This window comes from Athene cunicularia (genome assembly GCF_003259725.1).
Source record: "Athene cunicularia isolate RWA chromosome 8 unlocalized genomic scaffold, athCun1 chr8_part1, whole genome shotgun sequence".
NCBI lineage: Eukaryota > Metazoa > Chordata > Aves > Strigiformes > Strigidae > Athene > Athene cunicularia.
In genome coordinates, this window is record NW_020799109.1 from 23,909,081 (window position 1) to 23,936,123 (window position 27,043).

The window sequence follows — 27,043 nt, forward strand, 5'->3', positions numbered from 1 at the left end:
TAGTAACAGCATTTTGGGGGTCCTGTTCAGAAAAACATAATTCGTGAAGAAGAATCAAAGTACATTGATAATCTCAGACATTAACAATATTATGAAAGTATTTAGTGTGCATTTCCTGTCAGAGCACACAAATAGCTAGAAAAGAATGGTAAATCTACTAGAGAAGATTTTCACATAATTTATGATTTTTTAAGGATGATGAGCTCAGACATCTCTTATAAGCATTATACAGTCAAATTAACAAGCAGCACTGTAACACTATAATTAAATTAAAAATATACAGACTTACACATCACCCCCTATGAAATATATCAGTTTTTCTGCCATTCAGTGGGGGGTGTGTGTGTGTATGTGTACAAATAATAACAACAACAATAATGCAAAGAAGATCAGGGAAACTCAAGATTAGAGATCAAGCTTCATCTTTGGTCCATCTCACTATATGGCATTCTGCCAGCACATATGGCACACAATGTCACAATCTGATCAGCTCAAGCACTAATACTCAAGAATGACTGAAGCACAGCCTTAGTTTGAGGTACAAATGAAAGTAAATGAGTGTTAGAGCTTAACATTTCAGGTGACTTTTATCAACCAGGTTTTTGCTACCACCTTTTAATCTTACCCAGACTTTTCAGAACAGCACTTTTCCACAACTGCCCTCCTTCCTTTTCTCCTGTCCATTCCCCCTTATTATCTCCCCTTAGTTCTGTATTTAAATTCGCTTTCCTCTTAATAAATCTACATTAAAAAAAAAGTTCTTGCCACAAACCTGGCGTATGTTTTCTCTGTAGCTTCAATGGACAAGATGTCCTTTAAACAAACTCTTTGAAACATAGACTACCTACTCCTAAATTTTCCACAGACGGGTTTCACTTTGTTCTGTTCTTACTCATGTTCTAAGAACATACCAACAGCAAGAACCTTCTCATGGTGTTATAAGCGTGGAAACCAATTCTTTAAAATAAAAACCCACTTATGCATATAAATACACTATTTCAGGAAAATGTTTTTAGACCCGAAGTGGCTATAAATAGTGTCTAAGTAGTCTTTCCGCTCCGGTGCCGAGCCGTTCGGCACACGCGCGGTTATACTTGTTCGCCTCAGCGCTTTGCGAGGTACCCCCAAAATCACATCATAAATACTGAGCAGATGAGCCTTCCTCCCCTTCTGAAGATTGCCGGCCCGCCATCGCGCTCTGCCGCGACTCTGTTTCCTTCGCTCCTGCGGCGCGGGCTTATGGCTCGTTGGCAACACGGCGTGAGGTGCGGCTGTATTTCTCGGCAGTCTCAGGTTTTTTGTGTGGTTTTGCTGTCTTCCGCTTCTCGAGACTGTTGAAAAAAGAATGTGTTCTTTACAGAAATTTTATGTATGCATGTGTTATAAAGATGTATTTATATATACTTTGACGTTTGATTACACTTAATGCATTTTTGTAATTGTCAGAAAATTATGGCATCTAAGATGTATCATGGTGAACAGTTAATATGCTTTCTGTGTGTTTAAACATAGCTATGAGATGAGATACAGAAAATAATGTTAAAATGCAAGTATAGCTCTTGGACACAAAAACCCAGTGTGTATGCAGCAGTGCATTGGCAGGCTGTGTCAAAATGAAGACAGTGATGGTTTTCTGACAAAAAATGTAGCAGAGACCTAATTTTATTTATTTATTTTTTTAAAATTATGCATGTGTGCCATGTATCAGAGGTCCAGGGAAGGTTGTCAGGGACTTCACTGAAGCTGAACTGGATTCTCTGTCACACTGATTGTTAAAAATGTTAAGAACGACAGTGACTTCAAGTCTGCTTGAGAACTTTTGCTGAGGATCAGCTGCAGGGCAGAGCAGAATCATGTTATTCTCTCTCTGTTCTTTCTGAAAAGGAATAGAGAGAAATGTCCCAAAGGCCATCCAATGAGGCGAGGCATTCTACCTGGCTGCACAGCCATGACTCTGCCAGGGATGAGCAAGGAATGTGGAACTTGATGGTTCCTCCTGCCACACAGGTCCCAGCATTACATCCCAAGAAGGTCAGTTCGCTAGTAAAACACCGAATCCTTCCGTTTACTTACAAAGCTATCACTTGTTGTTTACTTGCCTTTGGAGGCACTGATTAATAGAAAACATAGAAACCAAACTGTTTCCCAATACATATGATAAATGATGGTAATGGAGATGGTAAATCAGAGGGAGTGTGGAAAAAGAAGACGACTTTGTCTGAACAAAGCTGAACTTTGTTCATAACTTTGCTGAACATACACTTGGATAAGAAAAGTCCATTTAAAACTTCGTTTAATCTACAAAACACTAGATAAACACACATAGTCTTTTGAATTTAATCTCAATCTCATGATGGTGCTACTGTGGTTTGCCTCTTTCGTGGAATAGTTTAGTTTTCACTGGAGGTCCTGAGATCAAATCAGTGAGGCTGTATCTCTGGAGGGCAAGAGTTTCAGGATGAAAGGTAAAGCTACTCCCCAGTTATTGACTCATAAGGAAGAGTAAATTCTGGATTTAAAATTATTCTGTTTCCTGCTCAGAATATTGGGCCTTTCACAAGGAAGTAGCAAATTCCTATAGCCTGGAAATAGATTTCAAGAACCAAGTATCCATCCTCAGGAAGAAGTATGGAAGAATTGGTAGCATTACTTGATGCACCTGCTTTGGAGGACAACCATACCACTCTTAAATATTTGCATAGTAGCAGCCTATCAGGAACTGACAGATGGAAGACCCTGTTCTCTGCTGTTTGTAACTTTTTACTCAGTCATTTTTATCCCATGTCTTTGGGATGGTCTTTGGCTTGCTTTGAACTCCCTAGTTATTATTGCAAAGAAGGTAACTCCCATGAATAGCAAAAGATGTAGGGTGTGGGCTTTAGAGAGCTTGAAAATCAGGATTAGTAGAGGAGGAGTTCTTCATTGCCTAGTGACAAGACCGGGCACTGCAGTCTGTTCTTGGAACACTTTTCAAGAGAAAATAGTAATTGTGTGACTATTTTACAGATGTTGCAGGTGGCCAACAGACAATGTCAGTGGGGCTGGATACATTCTTAGAATTATTCCCCAGTGCTAACCTTGCACAGGATCTGCCAGATGAGTCCAGCAGTCCGTGCAAACCATCTTTGTGTTGTCATCACAGAAATGGGCCTGTCTGCTTTTTAGTCATTAAAACAGTAAAGTTCTACTCTGTACATTTTATATTATGTTTACCAGGACATTCTTTTAAAACATTACTTCTGGAAACAGTTTTCACTCATTTCAAGAAATGATTTCCAGAACTTTGGGGTAACAATTCAGCAAAATCCTTGCATAATCTATAGGAGACTTGTTAACGTCAGCATCATAGCTCCAGTTTCAGGTAGCTTAAAGAAAAATACTGAGCCAAAGTATAATCTGGCTTGAGGTAATTTAAGTAATTGCAGGCTTGTGGGGCCTTGCCAGGTCTTGTAATGCAGACATTTAGATCAGTGATGATGTAGAAAGGACAAGACAGAGCTGCCTTGATGGAAAGCTTCATATTAGCTTTTAGTCTTCCTGCAAAGCTCTATCAACAGATTAACAGTGACATAAAAATGCCTATAGATATTACACTGTATGTCTCCATAAAGTTCACATACCATTAACTGAAAAACACATTTTACATGAAAAAAAAATCAGTATCTTAACAAATTTGTCAATGGATAACAAATTACTTACTCCTAAGTATTTTATAGATCCAGTTGTCCTTAATGTTAAGAGTCTGAAGAAAGCTTTAAATAACATTTTTCAGTGGAATACTCAACGCTTTCCTACTGCTTTCTGTCCTTTCGTGAAATCCTAGTTATTATTAGCTTTTCTTATCAAAGGCAGTTCTCTCCAGTGTTCATCAGTGTTATCCTTGAATTTAAATGTTGTACAAATTCAGACACACAGTACAGTCATAATCTATCAAATTAACCAGGTCATGATCTGAAATTTCTCAACTATGGTGTTACTTCTCGAAGGACAGAGAAAGCGAAGTCTGTTCTAAAGCCTGTCTGTACAAAAGCTGTTTATAGATGAAAATTTTGAGCTGGGCTTGCCACTGAAAAAAAAGCTTTACTGGGTGCAACTGGGTGTTTGTGTTCCAACCTAATTCTTTGCCTGTGTCAGCCTGTTTGTGATGCCATACAGGGAACTGATTGAGCTGGCTGAAAAATAACCAGTTTTGGGGGGAGGAGGGGAGGCTATTTGTTTTCATCCACTTTTTCAGTTCAGTACTAAAAGCTCTACTATCAGATTTTCTGTATTCTTTAAGCTGCCCTCTGAATAGCTCTGAAATTTAGAGATTCTTTATCTAAGTTAACCCAAACTCAGTCTGCCTACTTACAGTGCAGTGATGTCATGTCCCCTTTCAGCAAGTCCTTGCATGTACTCCGCAGCCCAGCAGGACATCAGAAACCCACAAAAATAGCATGATTTGGACTGGAAAAGATTGCTAATTTACAAATCTGTAAGAGAGACCTTATTTTTTGGATACTATTTCTGTTCAAGACTGCACCGCTACCAAGTACGAGTTATTTCACTAAAAGTAATATTCTTTATTAGCTGTCTTGAAGAAGATAAGACTTCAGTTCATCTTAAAAACCTTCCCTTCTGAAGCAATTTTATTACACTGACTGGTAAATTTCTGTGGTTTTGGAACAATGAAAGCTAACCAGAGTACAGGAGTTTATCAGTTGATTTTTAATTGTGAAACTTACTTCTGAAGAGCATAGGGTAAACACCATGTTGTCCTCAAGAATGAAATGAGAAGCCTAATTCTTCAATAGGCTCCCTCTGATAATACCAGAAGGCTAAACTACATGTGAAAGACAAACAATGGCAAACAAAAGGAGAAATAAAAATGGTGCCTATTTCCTACAATTTCTATGTTGCTGAAATATGAGAAGAAACAAGATTTAAACATTTATTCAAACTTTTATAGTTTCAGTTTATATGATGTAAGCAAGAAAACAAAAAGTGTACTTTTGGTGCCATGCTTTTATTTAAATGAAAGGAAAAAAACTACACTGTACCACGTAAGTAGCAATGACAATATTTTACAGCACAGCATTTGAAAAAATATGGAAGCTATGCTCCATAGAAGTGGACATAGAAGCACACAATACACTGTACATTTTTCAAGAGTGCCCATTAAATCATAATTAAATAGCTGAATTTGGCTTTAAACAGCCAAATAATAAAAACTAACAGTCATACTAACATTAAAAAAAAATTTTCAGTAGCTGTTATGACTGTTAGAATATGAAATTTTGCTCCAAAAACTAAGACGAGAGTTTGGCAATTCAGTCATAGCAACAATAATAATACCCCTGATGAAAGCACCAGTGTGTTCTGAAAAGGTCAGTGATAAATACTGGCCTTTATGGAAAGCTTCCTTTTTTTTTTTTTTTTTTTTTTTTTTTTTTTTAAAATCTTTTTTTAAACATGATCCCAACCAAAGATCCACTGTAATTAGAAAATTTGCAGGCTTAAAAAGGAAAAGCATATCTGCCTTTACTTTTCCTGTATTAAGTAAAACTTTATACTGCAAGCACTGAAATTTTCAACTGCATTATTCACATTCTACTTTTAGACATTGCACAAATCTTTAACCTGTTGACAAATGTAAATTCTGTAATACATTCAGATACATTTAAAATGAATTCCTGTCATGTACTTAAGTTCACTTTGATTAGATTGATGTGTGTGTCTTCATGGTGTTGCAAAGCTTCAGTTAAATCATAGCACAGATTTTAGAAATAAAAAGCCTCCCATGATAAAACTTCTTTTGAAGTTGTTCACCATATGTGTATCAGATTATTCCAACCTCCTGGTTTCTTGAATCACTGTATATTATACACAGTTTCATATTGTTATTCAAGATGTTCCTACAATACTATTTGTAGGAACTGTCTAACAGGCAGAATGTGCAAACCCTCTTTCCCCCTTATTAATACTATTTATATCCTATATACACAATATGTATACACTTGGAATAAGAGTTACATATCCTGGTGATATACATGCAAACAGTAGGAATCAGCTAACCACAAATAGTTTTGAGCCACATACATATTAAACATGGATTTTAAAGTGTTTTTGTCTTTTTTTTTACAGTTTTAACAAATATACATAAATATAAGAACATAAATTACAGTAAAACAGACAGCATTTTTGAGAAAATGTTTATAATCCAGATGCATTGATGCCTAAGGCCTTATAATAATTTAAAAAAAGTACTGTTCTAAACTGCTTAATGACACCTCATTCCTGTGCATCTTTTATATAAGTAAATGAGTACATTATAGTAGTGAGGCATAGTCTCTCTCAAAGCAGTTTAATGAGAGAAGTATGAACATAGTTTTAGTCTCCCCATGAAACAGAATGGACTACATAATTATAGCACAATACTGTCTTATGTTAATGTAGTTGTCACAACACTGAAACAGAACAGAATCACAAATCATTCAAGTCTTTTCCTGAGAATGAGATTTTTTTTCCCCCAACAAATCCTCTGGTGTACACTGTCAGAATAGCCACAGATTTAGGGGAGGCTTCAAGTTTCTAGTTTCTTTTTTTTCAGAACAGTGCTACGTTAAAAGCAAATTATAAGAGAAACAAACACTGAAACGGAATAGTGATCTATAAAATAATCAAACACTGTTTTGAAATAACACAGCCCTTTAATACCGAAATATGCCTAGAGTTGGTTTTTTTTTGTAAATGGTCATATCATAAATTGATTGAAATGTCATTTAGACTTTTTAGCAATTTTAAATACATATGGCACAGTGTCACAAGACAATCTGTTAGACTGACAATCTGTGTCAAAAAACAATTTACTAAGACACACTGAAAATTCTTATCAGATGTCTATTCCCTAGAAAATTGCTTTCACTCTGAGCTGGCAGATCTGAAGGCAGGAAGAACAGACAGTGGCCTGGATCTTAACATCAATGGGAATTAGATAACAGGACTTCTGAAAGATCTGTGACTTAGTGAATTCTGTGATTCTTCTGAATATTTTTAGTGTTCTGTCAGGCAAACATCAGGGATCTAGTTCTGAATGTTTCACAGGTTCCTATTTCTTCTTTGGAGAAACAATACCTGACCATGTGCTCGCTCTTCATCTGGAACAATGAATAATAATGCACATTTGCTTGAACTGTTTTAGAGGTCTACCAAATCTTTTTACTTTGCATTTTAATGGTATTACAAACATGCACATGGTCAGTCACTACATCTCAGATGGTAACTTACTGAAACAGGAGTAATCACATCACCTAACTATACCCTGAGTTGTTAAATAGCTCATTTGAAGGAAACTTCAAGCAGTTCAAAGGTTTTTCCTTCACTGTTTAGTCTATAAGCAAATCAGTATTATTGATCTGAAAAAGAATAATAAATACTTGGGGAAAAGAATCTTGATTTTGTTATAGCACACAATAAGGATCTTGCAGAACAGACCCATTCAGCTGTTCTTCAGTGACATGCATTATCATTTAGTCTTTAAGTCAGTATGCAAAGTTCAATGGTATTGAGAATATTAAGAAATATTTCTTTAGTGAAAGAAAAAATATTTCAAGACAAGCACAAATACAAACATATAAGGCAACAGATGTAAAAAAAAATGTAGTTTGAGTCACTAAAGAGGAACATTCAGTGCTTCAGTGTATCTAATCAAAATACAGAGCAAATAATACTCTATATATTGTATTAGCACATACAAATCTCCACACAAGTCAAACATTTCTGTAATCACTCATAATTATTCACCTAAGCGATAATTTTCTGCACTCCTAAACACTGTGTTTACATTCCAGTTGGACATTATAATAGAACTTGGTGTCCAGTTTTAAGTTCTGAGTCTTGTTGGCAACTAAAAATCTATTTCCTATAGGCAGTAAAGATGAAGTGCAAGTTTATCACAATTGTCTGAAGCAATTTTTTTCCCGTCTACTATGCCTTGGTGGGTAAAAGTTTCTTAGGAGTTACTGGTCTCTTGGTTTGCCACAAATGGCTGTGAATGGTAATTGCATCAACACTGGCAGACAAAGTTTTAGCAGGTATGTGGCTAAATTGCTTCCTGTCGGAGTTGTATTTATATAGTCCCTCTATCATTTTCTTTGTGATAGATTTGGGACCTATTCCCGTTAATTTATTGATTTCTTCAGTATCAGGGCAGTATGTATATAGAGATCTGAACTGGCAGCCTGAATCCCGGAACAAGATTAAGAAATTATTGGCATCGGATTTTTCCATTTCCTTTAAAAGAAAGAAAGAAAAAGATTCACAATATGAATATTGCCTTTAATTAGAAAACATTAAAAATCATTGGATTGTAATTTTGAATTTGTTTTCTACCAGAGCTGAAACTTATGTCTAACACTGTCCACTAAAAGACTTTATTTTCAATCATTAGAATTTGCTAAGCTTCACCTAGCTGAATTTTGATAAGGTAGCTATCTTTCTCAAGCAAAACCTTACTCATTTAGAGAATTTCAGCTGTATTTGTTTAGTCATACCTCAAGAACAGACATCCTAACAAATTTTTTATAGACCAAATAAAAATTCTTTGATCCATTTCATCAAGCAGGTTTAATAGTTTCAAGTTTGAGAACAGGAAATTTAGATCTGTCTAGATGTGCCTTAAAGATCCCCCAGTGCTAAAACAGGGTTTCAGTCCTCCCTAAATCCATTCAAGTTTGGTCAAACCATAACATCAATTGAAGTGTTTTAAGCAAAAGTTCTTTATTAGATTAAATCTTCAATTCCGATTCCACCCAACACAGCTCCTACAGGACACGTGCCCTGAATACGTACAGCTTCTACCAAGTGACGTATGCTGCACCCTAGAGTTAAGCATTACTTTTTTACAGTTGTTCTTTTCCTGGGATTTCTGGAGGTTATTATACTCCCAGTTACTTGAAAGAGGCTGTCTTTCTCACTTGTTATTTCCTAAAAGGAGCTGGAAAGACAGAGAAGGCAGCATCTAAACATGAATGCAGAAGACTTGCGAAGAAAAGAAAGGGCAAGAAATACTGTAGTGAGATGTGTTCTGGGAAAGGAATTAAATCCAGATTCCAAGTACCTGTGTTCTTTGGTCTATTTAATGTGTCAAATTTGTCACAGTTGATAAAAGAAACAGTCCCATTACTCTCAACCTTCAGACTCTGTGTTACTCCTTTTGCATGGAAACACACTGGGTCCCCGAGTTCTTACCCTTACAATATTTGTGCACCTTCAGGAAGGTTTATACTAGCCTAAGAGAAAAGGCTGGAAGGCACCTTTCTAAAGTAAAAAGTCTTGAAATTGCCCTACCACTTGGAAACTGGAGAAAAGCCTAGTGGGGGTGTGTTTCGGTTCTTTCTGTTCATGAGAGAGCTATGTCTTAGTTCTAAAGGTCCCAGTACAAAGATCTGTATTTATAAGATGGGTAATTTTCATGTTAGGGAAAACAAGTTTGAGACAGTTATCAGTCTACATATTGAAGTTCCCACATTAAACAAGCAGTAACTATTAATTAACATGCTGATTAATTCAGCTTCCTATTCTGCATACACAAGGTGACAGCTATTGTTTCTACAGTACTAGAGAACCTTTTTGTCTACACAGGAAGCAAGTCACAGAAGTTACTCAAGCCTTTCAGTAAGAGGTGGCATAACCTCAGAAGATTCCTTCTGATATTTGCATTTATACTTGAGTATCTTCCTAACGCCTGACTGTGGGTTAGACTTAGGTGTTTGGTTTTAGGGGAAAAATACCCTTACCTCCAGTATCTTTTTCTTTTGTCCTTCATTTACTTTTCCAGCCAAGCAGCAATGTGCCAGCGCATTCTGAATTATATACTTATTGGATTTAGCACTGGGTTCTTTGAAGAGCTTTGGTCCTATGGAAGAGCAATGACAAATCAGCTAAGTTAATGAATAAGCTGACAGAGTTACATTAAATGCTGCGAAGCACTTTTGGTGTGGCTGTTTTGCATGCATAAAAATACAAATCCAAGAGTAAAATAGAATTAGTCTAGAGACCACAAATTTCACAAACCAGTAAGATGTCATGCAACTGTACTGAATTTGCTTACAAATGCGTCTTTCATTACTAAGTCATTATTACTGGCAGTCTTGGTAAATGTATCTTCTCTCAGAGAACATTTTCTATTAACAACAAAACATTTTGCAATTTCAGTTGTCCAGGAGGGAGCAAATTCTTTTTCTTCACCTACACCTGTGATTTCAAGGGTGAGAGGTATAACAATGAAGCTGAGGCAGTGCTTAGAGTAACTGCAGCTTGTCCACCTTGGAATTCTACATAAGTTTTACCCCAAACCAGGATAAAAGATCTGGCCTGACACTTATCAGGTTATTCTGTCTGTAAAAAGACTTGATTCATCTGGCTTAAGGACAAATCTCCTCGGTTTAATTTCTGAAATACACATGTACTTGTATCAAAACCATTTGAAAAAACCAATATTTAAGTATCAATTCTGAGTCTTAGAAGGGAACATAATATACAAGCAATTACCAATTAAGATTAGATTTCAGTTTGTCCATGCTTTGTGAAAAAAGCCTAGAATCAACACAAAAAAGCTGTATGAAATCTGACTGATAGAGTGAAGATATTAAACACGAAAAAAGCCTAGCAATCGTATATTCCTTCATTTAAAAATACTCTCTATGCTGATGATCATGAAAAGATGATCTGCAGTACTACGGGTCTTCATGAGAAAACTCAGCAAGACACCCAAGCAGTGTCTCACTATTCCTCCTGTAATTAAAGTTGACCTGCCTGTGGCACAGACTGACTGAAGTGTCACAATTTAAAAACAGGTAAATACTTTCTGGTTTTCAGAATGAACACTTTGCTTTTCCAGACTGTAGTCATTTCAGGGGAAAGGAGGTAAGATGATTTTCAAAACAAACATTTGCCATCACAGAGTGAGCTATGCAGGCTCATCAATCAAACCGGATCTCCTTAAAAGTTTATCAAAAATACCCAATGTTATTTTATTCTCTATCGAAGTGCTACTAAGTGGACAAAATAGAGCTTTTACAGTTCTGATGATGCAAGGTCTGCAATATCACGTGCTGTATATTTGGAGAAAAGGAATGAAGATACATTATTTGATTCTTAATATAATAAAGAATTAGAAGTCAGACTGTAAAGTTTTTAATAAACAACAAAGGATCTGTTTGGAAACAAATGGTGCAGCATATTTAAATTCACATTACTAAGCAGACTTTTTCCTGTTACAATTTGGTTTTTGCTTTCTGTAACTGTTCTAAATTGAGCTTAAATTTCAATTCTTCTTGCCTTGCTAGAGAGGCTACTGAAGTGCAGTGATCCATGATCGCATTTGCCATTCTGAGACTAACTACAGTTTATTCTGGTTGTCACAAACTCCACTGAGTCAGTACTTTTATTTTGGATTTAAAATTTCAACCTTGTATTATTACCATCTATTTTAAAGGAGGTGAAAGTAACATTTCTATGAAAGCGTCCTTAATCAAGTTTTAGGAAACCAAATAAAGACACTTGAAAACTTTTCATGCACAGAACCACTAATAGCCACTTTTCCGAATATTGTTGTCACCCACCTGTGTATTCTGTAGCAGAGGCAACTGAAGAAGTTGTAGATGCGTTTTCCCAATCTTTTTCTCCGTTACGACTACCACAGCGACTTGGAGATAAGAAACCTTCCACAGACTCAGACCTAAACATTAATTTTAAAATCTATTAAAAAAAAATCACAGTGTTCAGCTGAGAAGCCTTCTAATATGCAAGGAAGGCAAACTGTATTAAGGTAGAACATAGTTATTTGAACTGTAGACTATAAACCTAAATGCACAATATTTACAGAAGAAATTAAAGGATAACTGAGTTTACATTCTGTATAAAGTATTCTGAGTGATGCAAGAAGTTGGTAGTTACATGAGGTGGACATTAGTGAATTCTTGGGCTACATCTGAGGGACAGAAACCTAACAGATATTCTAGGCTGTGGAATATTACTACTGAGTGGTAGTTTGGATTACTTTTTACATTGGTACTGGCAAAAAAATGTTATCTCATGCAGCAAACAAACCAGCTCTTGTTGGAATGATGAATGTGAAGTAAAAATTTAGTTAGTTTACACTTATTCCAACAATTGGCAGTGAGAACTGATGCATTTAAGACAGCAAAACAATTTCCTTTCTAATTTTTGTTTTCACAAACAGTAACTTCTAATGCTTTAATTCTTCAGCTTGTGTCTGCACTCAGACATGAATAGTTTTGCATTTAAAGGTCTATGCAAGATTGTCATGTTTTCTTACATTATTAAATGAAATTTAAAGTTTTTTTGATTGTGGCTACTGCAAAAGCCTGCCAATTTTTCAGCTTGGAATTAAAGCTTTTCTAAGTGAGAAGAAGGGCACTACTAGCACAGAATATGGGAAAAAAGTGGTTTTATAATAACATTTATCTGCATGCTAACTTCCAGTAAAATCAACAATAGATGAAAACTCAGTTTGTAATATCCTTCACCTTCTGTGATTTGCACCTGCATGAAGGAGACCTCAAAAGGTATCAGTGAAATTCACTCAGTGTGATCATCAAAAGACAATTCTGATGTGAGGAAAAGGTGAAAGTATAGGTCTGGAAAGATACTGAAAAGTCTTTCAACTGTTACTTTCAGCAATTTGTAGTGAATTTTAAAGTCTCAAACCCCCTAAACCAAATCCAAACCCAGAGAAAGATGTACTGTTCATTACAAGCATAGCGCAGCACTGCACAACTAAAACTGCATCAGTAGGCATCATCAGTAAAGCCTGTGTAGATAAACTACGTCGTGTCTGGAAGAAATTCTGCTCTCAATTAAAACTGATCATTTTAAAGAGATTATAAAATCAGGATACTGTAATCACAAGATTAGGATACTTGGATCATTTTATTGAAGTTTCTTATGTAATAAACAGAAAGTCACAGAATCACAGAATTGTCTAGGTTGAAAAAGACCTTGAAGATCATCCAGTCAGTTCTCAAGTCATCAAGGAAATTGAAAAGCCAACTGAAACCAGCTGCAGGCATGTCAGAGTTCACGAGTAATGCACTGTGGCCACAAAAACATGACATGAGATATCGTAACATGTGGTAGCCCAAAAACCTATTAGTAGTTTGCTTTTCTTCCCTTTTTCTTCTCTATACAAAAAAATTTTATCTGAATAAAATTAAGTAGTTATGCAAAAACAATAATTTTCCTCTGGATTATAATACAGATTTTGTATATAAAATTAAGACTTTTTTGTTATTATCTCTTTTTACTTCATTTTCAGGTGATTTTTAATGCAACAAATTCAGGTGGTTGGAAAAGTCTGAAGTCCTAGTAAACATTTAATACTTCCCTGTAAAACTGCTAAGAGAAAAAAAACAGAAAATAAGTTTCTATGTTAAAAAAATAAGCTATTAAGCTGCATGTAGAATAAAGGTTTAAAAAAAAATATCCACAAGCTGAGACTTAAAATCAAGCAGGTGAATTAAAGAGATTATGTGAATAGCATTTTAGTTTGATCTCATTTATAGCTGCCCAGCTGGCTCACTTGGTAAAATTTATGAAACAAGTGATCATGGCTTGGGTCCCTAATGCCTGACAGTAGAAAATATCAATATCTCAAATCAGGAAAACATACTTGTTCTCCGAGTACACAATATATACATGACCTCTCTAAAATTCATGCTAATTTTTTACATAGCTGATTATCAGGCTTTATGAAACAAAGCAGTTATTTTAGCTTTACCTTGGTGTTCTCTTGCCTGATTGCACGCTCTCATTGTCCCCTGTATTCAGCGATGCCAATGAAAGACTAGATACTGAAAAAACACGATAAAGCTGTGAACCTGGATGAAAACAAAGTTAAGGCTTATAAACCTATGCCAAGTAGTAGAGTCTGTTCATTAGACCCAACACCAGCATAAAAAAAGTCAGCAAGAGCTTTTATATATGAGACTCTTACACCCATACATGATATACCTGCATGCATATGTGCTGCACTTCATCTAAACGCTTGCTGACACCCAGCCATTTGCAGCCACCTGGGATGGTCTCAGACTAAGCGTTAATATGAAGCATGGACACAGGAATATTGGTATTAGGCAAATCAAAGAATGCAATCAAAGTTAATAAGTCCTCATGAAAGAGAGCATAAGAGACTTAAAGCTTGGGATGGATTCTTGGAAAGTGTTAAGGGGATACTTTGAAATACACTGGGAGATGGAGGGAAGCAGCTAGAGAAAATGCAGCAGAATAACAAGGCAATACAATGCTGTAACAAAAAGGATCACTGAGCAATCTGGTTACTTTTTTCTAATTGTAAATTAGCAATACAACTTCCAATCATTTCTGCAGTTATGTGATATCTAAAAGAATGCTAAATTGTTCCACATGATTAGTGCTACTATGTTAATAAATATACAAGCAGTAGGTGAGTGAAATAGAAAAAAACTATGAAATATAAAAGTAACTTTTTTATTTTAATTATGTCTGTATTAAGTGGGAGTTTAAGTACTCTCACCTTATAATCACCATTTTATTTATGGATCTCTTATCTCCCAACTTTTATTTATTCTTAGCTCTACAGGTGCAAGAAGAGATTAGTGAAGAATACATGGGTATGTATGAAACTTGCCACACACATTGGTGCTTCCACTGGGTTTTCATACAGTTAACCTTTTTGTTTGTTGATATATGCATGCATGCATAGCAGTTAAGTGATATTCATCTTTTCATTCCTAGTGGCAAATTTTGCTTTCCAGTTTGGTCATATGCAGTTTCAATTTAGCACAAGACACTAACGTGCTTGTTAGTATGAAAAACCAAGCTGGTGTTTTAGCATGAACAGACTCTTTTTCCACATGAACACTTGTTACCTGGTGGACCTTTGATTGGTGTCTTAGGTGATTCAATATGATCTCTATGAATAGATTTTGGACGTGGCTTTTTTTGTTTGATTGAAAGGGAACGTGGCTTTATGACTGTATCCATTTCTTCCATAAGCTTTAATTGTTTCCTTCTCATATATTCCTGCTTAATAAATTCTCGCCTTGCTCGTTCATCCTCCTTCTTCTGACGTTCTTCTTCTGTTTTGCGTCTAAAAAAATTACCAAATAAATTCAGCAGTAATAATTTTCCAAATTAGCAGTTTTAGCTAGCACAGTGAAGACAACACAGGCATCAGATTTTTGGAACTTTAGTTCTTGGACATCAGTAAGAGGAACTTGCATATTTTTACAATTTTCAGACAGTTTAAACTTTTTGGGATACTGCTACTAGTAAAATCAAAATGTTTATTAGCTTGACTGCTGCACCGAGTGAGCATTGTGCATTTGTGCAGAAAGAAGCCCAAAGTGTTACGCTCTCCCTCAGAAAATCAGGGCAGGGCAGGGCAGTGCCCCGAGAAGCTTTACTCAGGTTGGCAGGGTTCATATGTTGAGTCTGAGCTACAGACTGATGCCACCTGCTGATTTGGCAGGACCAGCTGGCATGTGTCTTCAGCTGGGTTCCTCAGCACATCTGGCTCCAAGATATTTAATCTTCTATTAATTTAAAAGATATCAAGATGCAGTTTTTTGACATGGAAGTTACACTTTTAACTAAACCAGACATTTTTACGTTCACTGTTACTGATCATTTGGATCAGGACATGTAATTTTACCTTGTCTCTTCTTTTTTGTGTTCTAGTTCTGCTTCCAGCTGCTGCTTTCGAAGCAGAGTCTCTCTTTCCCTTCTCAAACGCTTCTCCAATAACGCTGCTCGTTTCATTGCCATATCATTTTCTGCCTTTTGATCATCCTAGCAGCAACAGTATTTGAAGGAAAAGGACCCAAAAATATCAAGATCTCTGAATTCAGCAACTGATTTTGCCAAGTCATTAGACACTTAATTCTGTATGCTGGGTTGCAATATGCTAACATACTTTTGCAGTATTTCAACTTTTCATAAAGGATTTTTTTTCCTTCCTAAAAAAATTCAACACTGCTATGACAAAACTTGGTAAGTGAAAAATTTTAGTTTAGAGTCAGATCCCACACTGCATAAACTTCAGTGTTCAGCATTGGAAGATTCTACGTGTATGGAGATGAAGTTAATTTATCACAAAAAGCAATAGCTTTGAAGCATATAGAAGTGACCTCTGCTGATCAAGCCAGGTGTTTTGTTAGAACTGACGACTGCTTCCAAACAAGCAAGGTAGATCTCAGATACATGCTATAAGATTCTGGGGTATTCCAAGATGGAAATTCAAAATCTTGATGGCTTTCACTGTGTACCACTCTCTTACAATGTGCGTTATAGTTAAAAGCCTGACTGAATATAACTCTCTAATAAAACAACACGAAGTGCTCCTGAAAAACAACTTCAAAAGGGAGTATCAGAAGACTATACTTCCTTAGCCAGCCAAGAGAGGAAAAAGGACTCTCTGAAGTGCAACTCAGAAACACTCAGCATTTTAAAAAAATGCAGGCTATTATGTACTTCAAAAACTTTTAGTTAAATTTTGGGGTGGGATGGGGAAGTGAGGGTGAGATAGGAGCATGCTTAATTAAGGTCACCAAAGCTTATGTTAAAAATAAATCTACATTCAGCGTGCACCTTCCTCACCAAAACCTCCAAGCACTCTTCCACAACTATGCATGGCATGTTCAGAACTGCAGTATGGTAGAATCTCATCACTCTTATGACCATCAAGTGCAAAACACATGCTTGCACATTCAGAGTTGCAGAACCATCTGCTTTGACTTCAATGGGAAGTCATCATCGAAATCCGTATCTGAATTAAGAAGTTCCCTATCAAAGGAAGCTTAATAGCAGTCATACACATCCACTAGTTCTCTTACCTTAAAAAAGAATCCACAACACACTTTCTGGTCATCCTCAAACTGTTCTCTATCACTCTCACCTTCATATTTCTCAACAGATACTTCATTTTTTTCTGGTGGCTTCAAATCTGATAGGGAAACTTCAATTAAGTTAGCTGTTTTGGGAGCTGGTGTTGGTAAAATTGGTTGACTTAGTTGATCTTCATTTGGGGTGAGGCATACAGTTTCTGTGATAGGCTGAGATAATACTTCAGAAACATTAGATTCAATAGGCTTAATCTCCTTTTCCTCCAACTTCTGTTCACACTGTTTCAGCAATTTTGGTCCTTCTTTTGTTATCTCTTCTGTAGGCTTGACTTCCTTCAAAAGATTTCCCCTTAACTGAGGTTCACCTATATGTTCACCATCATCTCCAAAGCAAACAAATGATCTAGTCTGAATGGGAACCTGACTTGGAGAAAACCTCCTCAATCGGGGTAGACTATCCACAGACCGCGGGGCGGTCAAGGTACGATTTAGAGGTGTTATTTTCAGCTCATTTGGCCTAGGAGTCCTTTGCATTTTAATGTGAAAAGAGGCATTCTTCCTGTTGGAAGACTGTGGAGACTGATGTGTAGAGCGAGGAGATTCCTGTGAGAAAGGTGCAATGGGAGATGGAGTTCCCATGTGCCTTGATGAAGACTTAAAGTCCCGAATCTGCTTCTGAGGAGAAGGCTGAGGAGGAGAAATAACCCAAGCCTGTTGCTCTCTCATCTGCATCAGCATCTCCTGTTGAAGGGATAGACGTTGCATTTCTTGTTGTAGAAAGTGTAGGGAAGAGTTTAGTTTCTCAATAGATTTTGTATATTCCAAGATATCTCCTTCATTAAAATTTTCTTCTGAGGGGCTTGCTAAATTCCAGTGCTTTTCAGCATCCATAGGAGTAGCAGGAGATTTTAGCCATTTGCTGTGAGAATTTTCAGGGTTTTCTTTTATTAATTCTGAAATCTTACTAGTTTGTTCATCGGATTTTTGAGTTTCTTTTTCTTTCAACCGATTACTGTCAGTGAATACCTTCTCATCTTCAGCTCCTGCTGCTTCTTCTCGGAGAGGTGATACTCCATCACCTTTCTTTTTCACAACATTAAGAAATGCTGTTCTTCCCATTTTCTGCCGCTGCTTCGTGAATGCAGCTTCAACTTTCTTCTTCTGTGCTTCAATGGCTCGCCTCTTTTCTTCTAACTTCATCCTAAGATGTACCATTTCAGAAGCCAGTAACTGTGTAGTGTCTCTTCCTTGAGGAACAGATGCCTCCTCAGGAATATGATTCCAAGCAACAACATGAGGGATGTTGAGCTCAGAACCTTCTGGTGTGGTTTTCTGAGAACTGCTTCCACTGCTTCTACTATCTGTGTGATTCAACTTCCTGAATTTCTGCTCTGCAAAGCTAGTCATTTTAACCCCCGAACTTGAAGAAGCACTGCTGCCTGCCTGTGATTTAGTACTTACTGAGCTGGGACACGGGCTTAATTGATCTCTGTGATTGCTAGCTCGCATGTCATAATCCTGAAGAAATTTAGATGGTTCTTCCATGTCAGAGTCCATGCTTACAGTATAATCTCTCAAAGAAGAATCCTCATCCATCGTCTCTGGAATATCTTCTGAAGGGACATGTATTCCAGTATCTACTTCTGTATTGTCAGTTACGGGACTTAGAGCACCTTTTGTGTCTGTAATTGTATCAGGGGTAGACTGATTTGGTTTAATGTTTGAATTCAAGATGCTCAGTTCCTGATTGTGAAGAAAGAACCCATTTGTAATTTGGTCTGGTTGGATAACCCTGGGAGATTTTTCAGTGTCATGAATTATCTGCAAAGCCTCTTCAATGCTTGGTGTTTCAATCTGATTGCCAAAATCATCCAGAACTGCCCTGTTTTGCAAAGCTTCATTTGGAAACCTGTAGTGGCTGCTCTCATTGGCATTTTTGTGATTTGTGTTAAGTGACTGATTGGCTTTCGTGTCTTTATGAGCTATCGTGTCCTTTTCCTCTTCAATATCTTGATTTTCCTCTTCTCCATTTACTGGTTTGAAGGACAGATTTTTTCTAATATGTTTTGGCATACGGTTGATGTTTAGTGTAAGGCCTTCATTGCTCACAGATCTAGTAATTCCTCTGTTTGGAGTAGATACTGGAATGCTTTTTTCTTTGTCAAAAGAAATGTCAAACGAAACTCCATGTAATGATGACCTAATAGAGATTAAAGGTAATAACTGAGCAACTCATCATTAATAATGATGAAATATTCACATTTGGTTTTTAAATTACTTTAAGATTATAGTATTAAAGGCACTGTTAGATGTACTATATTTTACCTAGCTTCAAATATATACCTATCTATTCAGTAAACCAAAAAATTCAGCCTGATTGTTCTTACTATCCACAAAATAATACAAGTTTCAATGCTACTGAGCTCATTAGCCATGTCACTCTTACACTTTTAATTGATCGTGATAAGTAAATGTGAACATATTTAATGCCAACAATTCAAATCTCAAATATACATCATTTCAATGTATTTCTGAAGTTTGTTTCCAATTACCAAGTTCTTAATCCATGATACAGTTTTCTCTTTGTAATTTTGCAAGTCACTTAGAAGAATTCTTATTACATGATTCTGAAAATCCAAACTATAATGGAGCATATTACTATTTATGATAAATAAATAATAATTTTTTAACCAAGTTGTACAGTAAGACTACTTACCTTTTTTCTTTGGGCCATGTCCCTACATACCCATCTACATAAGACATTGATGTGGACCTTCTGATGACTCCTAAGTGAAATTAAAATAGAAACCAAGGTAACTGCTATGAAAAATTATTTTAACATAATCTGCTGTTGCTTTAACAAGTTAGTTTGCTTCACTACTTAGAACACTACAACAGCAAAAAAAGTGGTTTTATATTGAGAATACAAGTAAAGCAACTGAGTCAATTTCATCCTGAATATATATTATACCCCTCATCCCTCAAAGAATTTACTATTGAGTAAAATAGTCTACAAATGCTACTAAAATATACTACAAATACTTGTTGTAAGCCATATTCCACATAATCAAAACAGAAGTCAAATTAAAAAAATATACACAAGAGGTACAAACACAAACTTTCCATTTATACATTTTATAAATTTCAGAACTCATTCATTGGCCTTTCATGTAAAGCTCTCCTAGTAATTTCTGCATAAATAACATTTGAATAAATATAAGCAAGATAGCAATTTACTCAGAAGACAACACCTTGTCTCACTGCTTCTTCCACCCATTTGTAAATTGTTACCTGGAACAGATGAATAAGGCTGCTGGGGTGTATGCAGTTGGTGAGATGGTGTGTAAGTTGGACTTTCCAATCTATAAAGCAAGAGAAATTAAGTTACAAGTAATACGCCACGTTACAAAAGGGCAACCAGGCTTTATGTCCTGGGCCAACACAAAACCAGATTTATTTTTTGTGACAGGGAAGAGTGAGGTGTAATTATCTTCTTGAAATACTAATTTATTAAATAAGAAGAGAACACAGTTGTTATCCTTAACTGGACCTAATGCAGATAGATAAAAAAGTAAAAAGGGTATTTATCCTACACAAAGGGCCACAGAGCAGTGTTACTTTTGTTAACATACTTGTCTCCTGATTTATTTCACATAAATGTCATTATTAGAAGGTTCTCATTTTTAGGTTTGATTTTAACAAAGAACACAAACATAAGCATGAACAAAATGAGGCAGTTCCTGCTGGCCTCAAACTTAAGTTATTGCAGCTAATATCACATACTTTTCATGCATCTCTTTTCAGCTGCTTAGTCTGAAACTTCTACTTTGTGTCTGGACTGCAATATGCACTAGAAGTGGATAAAGAAGGTTTTGTGATAGATGTGACTTTATAAATATAAAAAAATATATTCACTACTGAAACAATAATTACAAAGATTTCCTCTGGTTCTACTTAGATACTTTTTTTTTGGTTCATAGAGAACGTCTGTAATAATCTGTAATAATTTGGAGTAGAATTAACCTACTTCATTGTTTTGATCAAGGTGCTTCTTCAGGATCAGAACAAAGACATTTACATACAAATGCATGCATCTTTATGCATAACACTTCTAAAGACAACAGACTTCAAAAACACACTGGATTAAATCCTTTCATGTTTTTAATTTTGTTCACTGAGTTGAAAAGCACACTCCCAAACTCTCTTTCTTAAATCTGTAATTTTCAAAATATTTGTTTAGTGCTTTTACAGTTTATACACAGTATGCTGCAGAACTGTTTCTAAATAACATTTGAGTGAAGGATATTCACATCAATTTAAGAAAAATGTTGTTGTTTTATAATCTACAAAAACATCTTTCCTAAGTATATGTTTAATTATTCAGAATAGGTTCTCTTAAATTCCTGATTTTTTATGTTAATAACACTACACACTAGCTACATGACATCTGTTTTAAATGGCATTTGAGATTTCTGTGAAAATTTAAAAATCATAATGTCTGTAAGTTGTCTTAAATGAAAATCATGCTTTTCAGTTTTTCATCCAGCAGCTGTGAAAATTTGGTACCACAAAGAAAATCTATACACTTAATTTTCCTTCATGAAAAGTCTGATTTTGGCACCGTGACTGTGGTTCCATGGCAACCTCAGACATTGTAACCGCTTGCTGCTACAGTCCCACTCCCTCCTCTGCACTGGATCTGGCTCTCCATCCCATCCTCTGAGTCATTTCAACAAGCTAAGCCAACATTCACTTTTTCCAACCGGATTAGTTTTTTCTGTCTTTGTGCACTGAAATGACAATGTTAAACACTCAAGGGGGCAGGAACATGGAGTCAGGACAAGGAGGAAGGCCAGGACCACAACGTCTTGCAGTCAGGTCTTTTCTGCCAGGGAACCTGCAGCCTGTGTGTTAAGAGTCCTACCATCTGAAATAATTTCTTAGGCTCCTCCTTTGTCCTACAATGCAGTGAACTACAATCAAGTTGAATCAAGTACACTGGTTTATGAGGAAAGATATGGCTCTTTCTATTACTCATGGATGGCTCTCCTAATACTCCAATACAAAACCATATCCATCACTTGTAAAGACACTAAAACAGTGTTGTGATGAGCTAGTTCAATATGTAATCCACCACCCGTAAGGGGTTCACAATGATTTTTTAATTATATCTCTGAACACTTGTCAGGAAACATGAGCAATATTACAAAACACATTAGTGTCAGTTTAAAGACTGGATAGTTAAATCTGGAGTGGTAATGGCACTAAGAAATTTACTGGCTTTTGTAAGTGTTTAGGAATTGAATTTAGATGCTTATCATAAAAATTCCAATCAGTCCTCTTCTGTTTAGAGGCCAAAAACCATCCACACAGACAAATACACTTTGAGAAAAGGTAGATTTATTTGGATGAAAAAGATATTATGTTACTAACAGAATTTGTCAGAGCAGGGATGTGGGGATTTTTAAATTTTTTTTTTTTTTTTTTTAAACACAGTCAAGGCTACAGATAGGCTTCTCCTGTGGTGGTGTCCAGTACACATCTACTAACTTCTTTTACGTTTAAAGAAAATCTCCAAAGTGATCACTACAGCACAAGAATAAGTATGGCACAGAACTCCGTGATTCTTCAGTTTAATTTGGTTTTAAGTGTAACTGACATATGTTTTAACTGTCTTGATATAAAAGATAAGTCACTGAAGTTTTGTTCATGAAAGGCTCTAAAAGAGGAACATCAGGTTGGAAGCCACATACAAATAGTGATTTTTATCACAAACCTTTGTTCTGTAGGACAGTCATAGCTACAAGCCCTTTGTTGTACTGCTTGCAGTAATTTTGCAAGGTGCCTTGGGAATTTTGCAAGGCCTTGGGAATCCCTGTTCCAAAAGAGACTTCAAAACTACTGTTTCTTGTTCTCCTGGTTTATATGCTCAGTTTACACTAAAATAACTTCATTGTCTACAAGGGAAACACTTCAGATACACAGAGGAAAAAAGATTTGGAATCACAGCATTTAATGGTAGTAAGAAATATTACTCCCTGATTAAACTCTGCATAGATTCATAAATGCTAAAAAAACCCCAAAACCCCAAATCAACCAAACCCATCGCCACCCCCCCCCCATCCTCCAACCCCATCCAAAACAACAAAAAAGGTTGAACAGGATTAGCTAGGTTGGCAATCAACAATTTGCTGAATATTCAATTAACATGGTAATTTTATTCTTCTCCTCTGTGTCAGTTCAGACACAATAAACCTTTGCACCCAAATCATAAATACAATGAAATGTTACACCTCATCCACTATGTTCAGATCAGATTACTGGAAGGCTTTTTCTCTACCCTGCCAAAAGAAAGATTAAAAAGAAGGCCTAATGTGTAATTTCTGTCTCCTGTCATAAAGCCATTTAGGTTGGAAAAGGCCTTTAAGATCATCGAGTTCAAGTGTTAACCTAGCACTGACAAGTCCACCAGTAAACCACGTCCCTAAGTGCCATGTCTAGACATCTTTTAAATACCTCCAGGGATGATGACTCCACCACTTCACCTGGGTAGCCTGTTCCAATGACTGACAACCCTTTCAGTGAATGTATTTTCCTAATATCCAATCTAAACCTCCCCTGGTACAACCTGAGGCTGTTGTCTCTTGTCCCATTGCTTGTTACTTGGGCGAAGAGACCAACACCCACCTCACTACCTCCTCTCAGGTAGCTGTAGAGAGCTCCCCTGAGTGCATCATAAGTATTTTCTTTTACCTATTTAATCTTCATGGTACTTAAGAACCATAATCAGACCAAACTAAAACCACCACTCAACAGTTTTCTTGCTGTTACCTTAGTTTACTTTTTTTTAAACCTTTTTTTTGAAAATTTGCTGTGAATTCCAGAAAAAGAGTTCTTTCAGAGCAGACTTGGGTCAGCAGCACCATATGAAACTGAAGAGGACAAGAAGGCCATGTGACACTTCTCTGGTGAACGGTAAGGGTCGTTTTGGAAACTGGTAAGACAACAGCAGGCTGTCCAAGTGACAAACATGAACATGTTGCCTGCCACGCAACAGGACAGCAGGGGAAGTAGCTAAACTATGGGATCTTCCACAAAATTCTACAGATTATATTTGGTAACTCAATCCTTGAGCATTGCAAAAAGGCAACAAGACTAAATAAAAACTGTGGTAGATTTTGAATAGAAAGGAAAAGATTGCAAAACAGTACTACTGATTCTCTGACATTACCTGGCTACGAATTCAGAACCAGATGGGCCATCCACATAATTTCTTCTGTTAGCATTCAAGCTGTGAGCAGAAGCTGCATCTTTTGCAGGTTCAGCTGCCAGAAGGAACAAAGCTCAGGTAATTATAGTTTAGTATTCAGTTAAAATAGAATAATAGAAAAGCTGTCTGAAATAATCTGAAGTAATGATTTCCAAAGATTTAAAGAATTCTCATTGGTCCCATTATTTAGATTAAAACCCAGTCACTTCCTTTCATCTTTACCACCTCCAAAGTTCACATATTGGCACTAATTAAGGAAATGGAGAATGACAAAAATTACTAGAAAAGGCAAAGGAAGAATAATAAAGATAAAATACAGAAAAAGAGCCATAAAATTAAAAACAAGGATTTTTAAACAAAAACATTCTTCTTCTGGAAGAAATTTTCCTAATAAAAAATTTCTTCCAAAACCCTTAGACTGACTTTTCAGCTAGAAAATAGTATTTTAGTCATATCCTAAATTAGTGAGCAATATTTAAAAGATCTAAATCAGATTTGTATGTGCTATAAAAGCATACAAATGAAAAAAAGATACACAAGCCACTCAATGAAAAATTCTTCCTAGTTATCAGAGAAGCACAGCACTACACTGAGACTCTAATCATTAACAGATCTCAAGATCTACTTGAAAAGTGGATTTTTAAATATAAGAATTTACTGATGGAAGTCTGTGCCTTTGCATCCAGGTACAAAATGTATTTTTACAATTAACTATCTGTCCACTTTCCCCAAATTTATGTTCCTTCCTCTTGGTATCTTCTCTATTCTTCAGGCTAAATTTTGTTCTTGACTCCTTATTATGTTTGTGATCCCTGCATGAGCATACATGGATTCTAGGCTTATTTAGGTCAGGAAAATTTGCAAGTGATTATACCACAACAATTTAAATGAGTTTTTGGTAACAGACTACAACATTTAATTATGATTTATGAGATGAGACAAAGATTATTAACACAAGGTAAGAGTACTTTTCTCCTTCTTTAAGGGTGTTGTACACTACCAAATCCTGTTAACTAAAATATTCACTGTATTTGTGAACACAATAGCCATTTATACTCATATATATTAAAAACATGCATATTAAAACTGATTCCTAATATAATTACCTTGGGGATCCACAACAACACGAGGTTGTACGAATGATGGCTTCACTACTTCAAACCACCAGAACAATTCTGCCATGAACACCAGGTAGTTGCTCTACAAGAAAAAAAAAAAAAAAAAAAAAAAAATTTATATTAAAACACATGCTTGCAAATATATAGATTAAGTAGCATTCGGGATATGCCTCTGCATTTAATCTAGTTTACAATCTCTTCTCTACTGATTTCTTAGGAAACAAGATCAGTATGATCTGTAGTACCAACTATCTGACACACATAACTTGACCAGACTGTAACTGTGAGTTGAAATGCTTCACAGTAAGCATATGCTCAGGCCCAATATCTTTCAGGCAGGGCAAAGAGGTACAAGATGAGTGGAAAAAGATGCCTGTCAAACAGATTAGCCATTTCCATAAAAAAGAGTAATGAAAAGCCCATTGTTTCACAATGTTTACATTTTTCAGAGCTTTTTAACAATGAAAAACTGGTAGCCCTTAGTTTTAGTGGAGGAATTTTGAATCCGATTTAGGTTTTTGTGTCAAGCATGTCCTTTCTGCCACATTTGTGAAGATCTACCCAAATCTACAAGCCCTTAATGCAAAAACCAGAAGCATTTGTTCGATGCAGGCTAGAAGGTTTTAGCTCCAAAGATTTATGCGCACTTAATAGATTGTCAATATATCTCCCTACTGTATTTTCCCATTACACAGCTATGAAACACACCAGTGTGGAAGCCATCAGATTTAACACAAGGGGAAATATAGGTGAAAAAGAAACAAACGGTGACATGAATGGTAGAGGAAAACCAGGCAGAAGCAGTTGCAGCACTTTCTGCTGCAAGAATATATAATGAGGAGTGCAAAAAGAACAGGTTTGTTGACTGTGGAGGCTGTTTAGAGGCCAAATGATCACAGTCCTAAGCTGTCCATAAGTCCATATGGTTCAGTGCTACTTCATTCCTAGAAATATCAACTGAATGAGATCAATGCACACCAGGCCTGAGCTGACTCAACCAGGTGCAGACTTGTGTCACTGGTCTTACCAAGTCTGAAAAAGTAAACAATACAAACCTCTACTTACACATTAAATTGGGAAACCATAATTAAACAACTTTTTTACAATAGTTTGTTTAAACAAATCTGATAAAACCCAATAATGTCTAGTTAACAATACTTACAATAGCAAGTGTCCTTTGTCACTTTTGTCATATCATTAACACTTAATAACGTCAAATATCCAGTTTATTTTATCCACTTCATGATATTTTCATTTAACTTTTCCACAGTTTAAATGGAAAAATATAAATTACTAAAATTATTAGTTTTTACAAACTAAAAACATCAAGAGCACTTGCAACTTACATAGTCATACTGAAAGCAAATTTCCATGTGATCTTTTTTAAAAATAAAGCTTTCTTAATATTTGGTTCTATAAAACCTTCTGTATTTGAGAAAATGAGCATTTTTACACTAAACTATCTGGCCCTTGCTCTCTTTTTATTCTTCTTTGAGAATGAAATTAAATGAAAATAGTCTCTCATGGAAAGTCAGAATTTAATTATTTGCTTCAGAGAAGAATTTCAAAGGAAAGCAATATCTCTTCTAAGTTTTGTGGTAACACAAATCAGAGGTGATTTAGAAAAAAACAAGTTTTTTTTCTTCCCTTTTAAACAAAGACAGGGGAAAATATGTTTATAAATAAAATATGTTAGTTGAGTATATAATGTTACATGATATGGGACAGAATCATTAAACCCATTCACAGTAAAACCCAGAGCTTGCGCTGGT

The 27,043-nt window shown here is 35.9% G+C and overlaps 1 protein-coding gene across 1 annotated transcript in view; it reads right to left on the reverse strand.

Annotated features, from left to right (window-relative positions):
* Positions 1-4,989: 4,989 nt before the first annotated feature.
* CAMSAP2 (calmodulin regulated spectrin associated protein family member 2) overlaps positions 4,990-27,043 on the reverse strand; it is a 78,016-nt gene continuing 55,962 nt past the window's right edge. Inside the window, exons 8-18 of the mRNA XM_026853969.1 lie at positions 25,260-25,353; positions 24,115-24,208; positions 20,175-20,245; positions 19,600-19,669; positions 16,875-19,083; positions 15,695-15,831; positions 14,910-15,130; positions 13,781-13,853; positions 11,604-11,719; positions 9,777-9,895; positions 4,990-8,271 (exon numbers count right to left, since the gene is read on the reverse strand). Of these exons, the coding sequence (XP_026709770.1) occupies positions 7,966-8,271; positions 9,777-9,895; positions 11,604-11,719; positions 13,781-13,853; positions 14,910-15,130; positions 15,695-15,831; positions 16,875-19,083; positions 19,600-19,669; positions 20,175-20,245; positions 24,115-24,208; positions 25,260-25,353 (3,510 nt within the window). The 3' untranslated portion in view covers positions 4,990-7,965. The remainder of the gene's footprint in view (positions 8,272-9,776; positions 9,896-11,603; positions 11,720-13,780; positions 13,854-14,909; positions 15,131-15,694; positions 15,832-16,874; positions 19,084-19,599; positions 19,670-20,174; positions 20,246-24,114; positions 24,209-25,259; positions 25,354-27,043) is intronic.